At 38.4% G+C, this 7,776-nt stretch overlaps 1 protein-coding gene across 1 annotated transcript; it reads right to left on the minus strand.

Annotated features, from left to right (window-relative positions):
* Positions 1-516: 516 nt before the first annotated feature.
* kifbp (kinesin family binding protein) lies at positions 517-7,414 on the minus strand. The gene is made up of 7 exons (XM_051126685.1): positions 6,925-7,414; positions 6,676-6,774; positions 4,658-4,737; positions 4,385-4,568; positions 2,881-2,974; positions 1,842-1,954; positions 517-1,752 (listed from the first exon to the last, which is right to left on the minus strand). The coding sequence occupies exons 1-7, from the start codon at positions 7,372-7,374 to the stop codon at positions 874-876; spliced, it is 1,899 nt and encodes a 632-aa protein (XP_050982642.1). The 5' UTR covers positions 7,375-7,414; the 3' UTR covers positions 517-873.
* Between the last annotated feature and the right edge of the window lie 362 nt (positions 7,415-7,776).

Genomic DNA, 7,776 nt, shown 5'->3' on the forward strand with positions numbered 1-7,776 from the left:
TACGGATGAAGTGATGTAATGCCAAATTTCGAGAAAGAAACAAACTCGTCCACCTTCACACAGAAGCAGAATATGGTTGTCAGTCCTGCACTTGAGTCCTAATAGGTTACGTTCACACACATTATGGTTATTTACCGCATTCTCGAAAAAACCCGTGCTGTGTGGACGAAACCGGAAACAACTAGTTGTCACGTCATAGTGCAAGAGTGCCACTCAAACGCACGTCTACTGTTTTTTTGCGGGTTTTCATGTGTGGTTTTGTTAAAGGTGCGTTCATGCGATATCGTAACTCCCGTAATTACGAGATTCCAACTTGTACAAATGGTCCTCTGAAAAGTCATCTGAAAGCCGTGACTTCCATTGCTCATTCATACAAACAGTATTCCAGACGCTACCGTAAGTTGCTGTGTGAACGGGACATTTCGAGACTCACAACTATATGTAAATGCGTTAGTCTAGCTATTCTTTCAGTATTTAATAGTTTATCTTGACTGATAAAAAGACAAAGAAGAATGGTATTTATGTTATTTTTTGCATGTTTATTGGCATAAAAGGCTTTAATATTAGTACAGCTATATGTTAGATCTTGGGCCTCCTAAACACCAATCATAGTATTTGAAACAATATTTTACTGCATTAAATACAATTGTACATTGCACATCGAAAATAAGTTAGTGACTGTAAATCATGCATTTACATTGTTCCACAAGAGATTGTGATAAATGGTTCAACGGTTGACAGAGTTTCTTACAAGGTGGTCCTAGGTAGGCTCATTAGATATATCTAAGTCTGGCAAAGAACAAGGGGTAGTGTATATTTGTCAGGTGTTCATATTTACGTGAGAGGACACAATGAATTCTTTTCAACAGCCTGTTAGTTGCACGAGGCCATTTTGGATCTAATTCTGTTGATCTTCAGAGGAAGCAGGGAGACCATCTCCATACTCAACTCCAGCTCGGTTTCAACAGCGATCTTGGCTTCTGGGTTCTCCTCGCAGTATTGCACTACGAAGTTGTATGACTCCAAGGAGTGAGAGAGATTCTCCAGTTGGGTGGGCAGGTTATTGGAAATAAGCTTGGACTGTAATCTGGCGACACGGAATTTGGCCACCAGCGCCGGCCTTAGCAGGTCATCCTCGAGCTTTTCAGGAAACTTTCCTTCTGGTGAGCGGATGGAGTCGAGGAACATCTGATAATACTTCATAGAGGAGGAACACAAGTGGTTAAACTTCTTTATGGTGTGCACATCTGGCTGATCCTGCTTGTCGGCCACAGCCAACTTCAGGTCCATCATCTCATAATAGGTTTCTGCAAGTTCAAACTGCAGCTGTCGGCAGATTAACAAATAGTATTGAGCATTCAGATCCTTGCAGATTGGCTCCAGCATGTCGACGCGACGTTTGTGCATCTTACAGCGGCGTTCCAGATCCTGTTCGAAGAAGGCCAGCACTTTGAAGAGAGCGCTATGGTCCTGCAAGATCTCAATGTGATCCGTCACATGACCATCCATTGCGAAATACTCTTTCGCCTGGGCTACGTAGCTTTGGCCCACCAGAAAGATGCCACGGGCTTCTTCAAAGTCTAGAGGAAGCATACTGCTTACTTTCTCTTCCAGGCTGCAAATGGAGTCAAAGGTATCGCTTGAACCAAAAAGGATGGCGCTTTTTCTTCCCTTCTCTTTCTCTTCCTCTTCATTCCGACGTGCCCTCTGCAACTCTTCTTGTCGATCCAAGTCTAGTTCTCCGATATTATCCTGTGGAGCAATGGAAAACGCTCTGATAAGTCAGTTAAGTCAATTTGTGTACAAAGCTCTTGAAATGTAAAAGAAAAAAGCATGGCCACCTCAAGAAGTTTTTTAGCATCTTGCAGGAGATTAAGGCAATATTTAATCCAGCATCTGGCAATTTCAGCTCGCTTCTGCAGCAGCTCTTCACGTTTTTCACATTCAGCATCACCTTTGGAAACATTCATAAAAAGTTGTTTGATTTTTTCCATACAATTTCAAGCCTATATGTATTTATTTAAATAACTTAAGTGCTATAAGACAAAAGGAAAGCTGGAAGACTTGGGGACAATAGGATTTGTAATGTTTTTTATTTTAATATATTTTTAAGTGCAATTTATTTCTGTGATCAAAGCTGAATTTTCAGCATCATTACTCCAGTCTTCAGTGCCACATGATCCTTCAAAAATCATTCTAACATGCTGATTTGCTACTTAAGAAACATTTTTTTTTAATGTTGAAAACAGTTGTGCTGCTTATTATTTTTTGTGGAAACCATTTCCCAGGACTCTTTTGAAAATATTTTAAAAGAACAGCATTTATTTGAAATAGAAATATTCTGTAACATTATAAATGTCTTTACTGTCACTGTTAATAAATTTAATGCATCTTTGCTCAATAAAAGTATTAATTTCTCAGACTTTTGAATGGCAGTTTACACAATTCATTGACTCTGCATTTGTAAATGCCATTACTCTCATGCTTCAAAAGCAGCATTTATAACACTTTCATAGATCTTTCAAAGATATATATGTTAGAGGTTCTGTATAGCTGGCCAAAGTTGTACAACCCACAGTTTGTTGGTTTGTACAACCTCAGGATCTGATGAAATGTAAATCAACTGACAAGCATGAGTGTTACAATAACAGACAGACTGTGTTCAATGCTGTTGTTTCAGTACTAATATAATCAAATACAGTATTAATACAGTGATAGTTTCACTATGAGTGAAACTAAGGCCACCTGTGAATGGCTGAAAATTAGGGAGTTTTGTTTTCATTTAGCAACCACCACACGACATTTAGTAAAACAATGACAAAGCAGGGAAATACACAATATCCAATAATATACAAGAAATAATGCTACACAGAAACCCACTTTCTTTGGCAGCTGCTTCTGAGGGGATTTCTCCTGCAAGAGTAGCAATGACACTAGCTGCAGCCAAACAATGACGAGCCTCCATGTACCGTGTCTGTGATACAACAACAACAGAGACATACAGTTAATTACTTGCACGTTGACTACAGAGTCATGAAAGACATAATTAGGGATCAATGATCAGGGCTGATTAAGCATTTTTTTAACTGGTATTGGCTATCCTAAGCCTGATCCTTATTTTTCATCAGTTGTCATGTTGGTTTTGTGCAGTAAGTGGTGGTACGCACTATGGATGCACGATATTATTGAACCGATATTGGAATTGGCTGATAATGGCTTTAAATGTAAATATCTGCATCGGCCTGATATGAAAAATTATGCCGATATGTTTTGCAGATAAGAGGAATAACTCACATGTGCTCAGGATGTGCTAGCGATTAGAAGTCTGCAGTGTGAATCATTCTGAAGCAAAGTTTTGCCTGATTGATAATTAGATTCACTGTTTTGGATCACTGCATTTAATCTGAGAATAAATGTACAGAATGACGCTTAGTGTGTGAGTAAACAGTAATAGCGCGTCCAGTGGCAGCAGCGGCAGCCTGTCCCTGGTCCTAATTCCCTTTCGGTAAGGAGTTTTAATTCCGTAGGGGGCGCTGTTGCTTCTAATAAAATGAAAATAAAATACACAAATAACATTTAGACTGTGTTTCTGATTAAATAAAGCAGTAATTGATGTCATGTAATCATGAGTATGTTTAGATTTAAAGCTCAGAAACTATAGCTTACATGGAAAAAAAAAAAAAAAAAAAAAAAAAAAAAAACACAAACATGCTTGTAAATTTAATTTAATATAAACTTACTTATCCAGTAATATGTAATGTCACATTTAAAAAAAAAAAAAAAATTAAACAAATGTTAAATCTTAAATTTTAAGGTTACACTGCATTTAAAAAAAATGCAGCAATTGATATATAGTTTATTTATAGTTATTTTCAAAGCTTCAATGTACTGTCATTATATAAGAACTTCATTATTGATTAATTTTAACAAACACGTTCTTGTTAAAACTAAACAAAATTGAAAATAATTTGCTTACAATTTCCGCACAGGAGAGACTTGTTGTTTTCAAACAAAAGGAAATATATTGGTATTAATCAGCATTGGCTATCAGCCAAAATGTTTTGAAAGATAGCAGCATATCGGATATCAGCAAAAATCCAATATTGTGCATCCCTAGCACGCACCTTTCAGTAGGTTTGCCAACCATTAAAAGAAAAAGGCTCAAATGTGTGTGCGTGATGTATGAGAACCAGTGAGGTCAGTTCTGTTCTAGCGCCTCACATGCACATTTGAGTTTCCACTTCACTCAAAAGTAATTTATACACTGTTTATTTTTATCTGCATTGGGTTCAGTCTTGCTTTGCACATGACTAACAAACTGGCATTCGTGAGCTTCATGCTTTTTAACCTTATCCAACCTTACATATATATCCAAAACTCATACCTTGGTGATGTAGTATTGTGACAGTGTGGCTGCATTAATGGCCCACTCAAGCGGCACAAACTGCTTGTACTCCAGCTGCCTCTGTAGTGTACTGTGACAGTACTGTCCAGCTCGCTCATACTGCTGCAGATTCTTGTACACTTGAGCCAGATAATACAGTGTGTGCGTATATGCCATTTCAAACCTGCTGGCACATATGGGGAAAAAGTGGGGTTAAAACATTGGTGGAAGCACATGATGTTTTATACAGAGGATCAAAGGAAGGGATATTACCTTCTTATCTTCTCCTGTTCGGATAATTCTTCTCCCTCTAGCACAAAATAGTCTTGAAGATCCAGTGGTGGCTGACCATCCTGATATGCATAAAGAAAACAAATGTCAGCCCAAAATATGATTGTCATGTATGTGTAACTGAATGTAGTTTTATGTGACTTTTCGGAGCCCCTAGAGTTAAGTGTGTGAAATTCATTTTGGTCAATATATCACTGTCTTTCTTCAGTCGTAAAGAAATTATGTTTTTTGAGGAAAAATTTCAGCATTTTTCTTCATATAAGGGACTGATATGGTGCCCCGATTTTGAACTTCCAAAAATCAGTTTAAATGCGGCTTCAAACGATCCCAGCCGAGACAGAAGGGTCTTATCCTAGCAAAATAATCGGTTATTTTCATAAAAAAAAAAAAAAATATTTATATACTTTTCAATGTCAAACGCTCGTCTTGTCTTACTCTGCCTGGACTGTTCTTGTTCCGGTTCATGACAGTTAGGGTATGTCGAAAAACTCCCATCTCATGTTCTCCCTCAACTTCAAAATCGTCCTATATCGCTGTTTTACCTTTTTTGTTAAGGGTGTTTGATCTTCTTTGCATGTTTATTTTGCAAAGACTGGGTCGGTACTTCTGCCAACCCATGTAGGATGATTTTGAAATGATTTTTGAAGTTGAGGGAGAAAAAACGATTGGAGTTTTTCAACATACCCTAACCGTCTTGAGCCAGAATACACAGAGTTCAACGAGAGCAAGACAAGACGAGTGTCTGAGAATAAAAAGCATTTAAATTGTACTTTTTTTTTAAATGAAAATAACAAAGCATTTCGCTAGATAAGACCCTTCTTCCTCGGCTGGAATCGTTTACAACCACAGTTGGGATCGTTTGAAGCCACATTTAAACTGCATTTTGGAAGTTTAAAATCGGGGCACCATATCAGTCCATTACATGGAGAAAAATGCAGAAATGTTTTCCTCAAAAAACATAATTTCTTTACGACTGAAGAAAAAAAGACATGAACATCTTGGATGAAAAGGACGTAAGTACATTATCTGTAAATCTTTGTTTAGAAAGAGGACGTCTCCTTTAACAGAGTGTTTTCACAACACGTCATCAATCAGCCATATTGGTGGCACTGAATGTAAACAATGGCACTGAAGGGATGTTTTGCTGATTATTGCTGCTGAAAATGGTCAATTATTGTCATGTTTTGGGCTGTACTAATCGGTCCAACCAGGAGAAAACATTTGGAGTACTACGGACTGGCAAAAGTTATAACAAATCAAGGAGAAGAGTGCAAAAGCCTTTCTGAGGAACAAAAGGCAAACTGAACCAGGTTTTCAGGGCAAGAATCTTGACAACATTCGTGTTTGTTTTTATAATTTCCATTCAGGTAGGTGAAATATTAGGCTAACATCTTCATTAATACTGTTTGTACATATATTTACCACCCATTGACTTTAGTTTGTTTACAAAGTCCTTCTATATAATATTTTCCATGGTTTAGACAGCATAAATTAGCAGAACAACATATTCAGTAGTACATTAACAGTGCAATCCATGCTTTTGTTTACATCTGAGTATGGCCAGTATGGCTGCACATCTGGGTAACCGACCTAATCGTGGCGAAGGGCCTGTCACCTGTCCCAGCAAGAAACAGCTTATGAAACTCGTCCCATTCATCTTAGAAGTCAGTGTACCATCGAAATTAATATGTTAAGGTAAAGAAACTTTCTTTAATAAAGCTATTTTTATAAAAACTTAAAAAATGAAATGTTGCACACTTCATGCACAAAAATAATCTTATAAAATTCATAAATTGTACAAGTATAAGTGAATAGTGTGTCATCTGGGACACAACGTGTTTTTACACTAGTAACGTTAGCAAGCTATAAGGCTATGCTAAAATTTTGAGGAGACGTCACAGCGACGTCATGCGGAAATCATAATATGACGCCCAAAATGTTGATGTTTAGGTAACGTTAGAAAGTTCACTAGGTTTTGAGACAAAACCTGCAACACACACCTCTTTCATGTAGAGCAAATACATAGATTCGGCGACTTCCAGAAATCCTTGTGCCTTTTCGATCTCATCTCGTCCCGCCCACAAAATGCCGAGCTGATTCTGTAAAAAAAAAAAAACCTCACAATGGATACCCACAACACACAAAGATGCAGAAGTCAGCTACAAATCTACCCTGCACATTTATTTACCTACATGAAGCTTTTAGGGAAAAAGGGTGTATATTTATCATATGTGCAGTGTATTATTTACCCGGGCCTGTATAAATAACGAGACGTTCTCCCGTGTTGTTGTGCATTTGTCAATGAGTTTCATGCAGTTCATCAGATGCTGCTCTCCTGCTGACAGCTCCTCGGTCTCTATGTGGTTCACGCCGAGATAGTACTGCACCACCGCCAGCCTCGCCGCTCGCAGACCGGCTGGAGAGTCTCCAGAACACGCTTTCCCACACTGATTCTCCGGTTCTCCATCCACCACCTCCTTGGACTCGCAGTCTGCTTCTTCATTGTCAGCCTCGCCCTCCTCCTCGATTTGTATTTTTTTCAGTGAACAATGGATTTCCTTTAACAGATCTCTAGCTTTGTATTTCGATCGGAAAGGGTTGTTCTCAGGGTCTTTTCTCGACTCTATTTCGGAGAGCTCCTGCGCCAGACGAAATTTCTCGCACACGGTCCCCCACTCTGTGCTCTGGTTGGCAGCCATGTTTTCTTATCGGTGTTAGTGCAAGTATTCACCAGCAGAGGTCAGTCAACAACGCACAGGTTCTGTTATTCGTGTCAAAGATCGAGTACTTTTAATAAATGAATACATTTAAATATTGATGATAAAATAACTATTTTATTAAAAATAAACATTGGTTTTTAATCACGATTATGCGGTTGTTATGTTACAAAATTAGCTTTCGTTGTGTCTGCTTATGGCATTGCCTTTGTTCAGTCGCTGCCTTTCCCCCTTTCAGATGTTCTGGCGCCATCTACAGGTCACGCAGTGCATTTTACAAATATAAGCAGGCCTCTTTTTGGCGGATATGACAGGTAAATCGTTTTATGCCTAGGGCCTGTCCCAGTACCCACATTTGTGGTCTTTGCACTTGACCACTTGTCT

Source organism: Labeo rohita, chromosome 13, assembly GCF_022985175.1.
Source record: "Labeo rohita strain BAU-BD-2019 chromosome 13, IGBB_LRoh.1.0, whole genome shotgun sequence".
NCBI classification, from domain to species: Eukaryota; Metazoa; Chordata; class Actinopteri; order Cypriniformes; family Cyprinidae; genus Labeo; species Labeo rohita.

What these genes read in the sequence shown, in the direction of transcription:
- kifbp (XM_051126685.1), bottom strand. Translation starts at nt 7,374, where the DNA reads ATGGCTGCCAACCAGAGCACAGAGTGGGGGACCGTGTGCGAGAAATTT. An exon ending in GAACAGGAGAAGATAAGAAG is followed by an intron (nt 4,569 to 4,657) that starts GTAATATCCCTT and finishes ATGTGCCAGCAG; the next exon opens with GTTTGAAATGGCATATACGC. An exon ending in AGAAGCAGCTGCCAAAGAAA is followed by an intron (nt 1,955 to 2,880) that starts GTGGGTTTCTGT and finishes ATGTTTCCAAAG; the next exon opens with GTGATGCTGAATGTGAAAAA.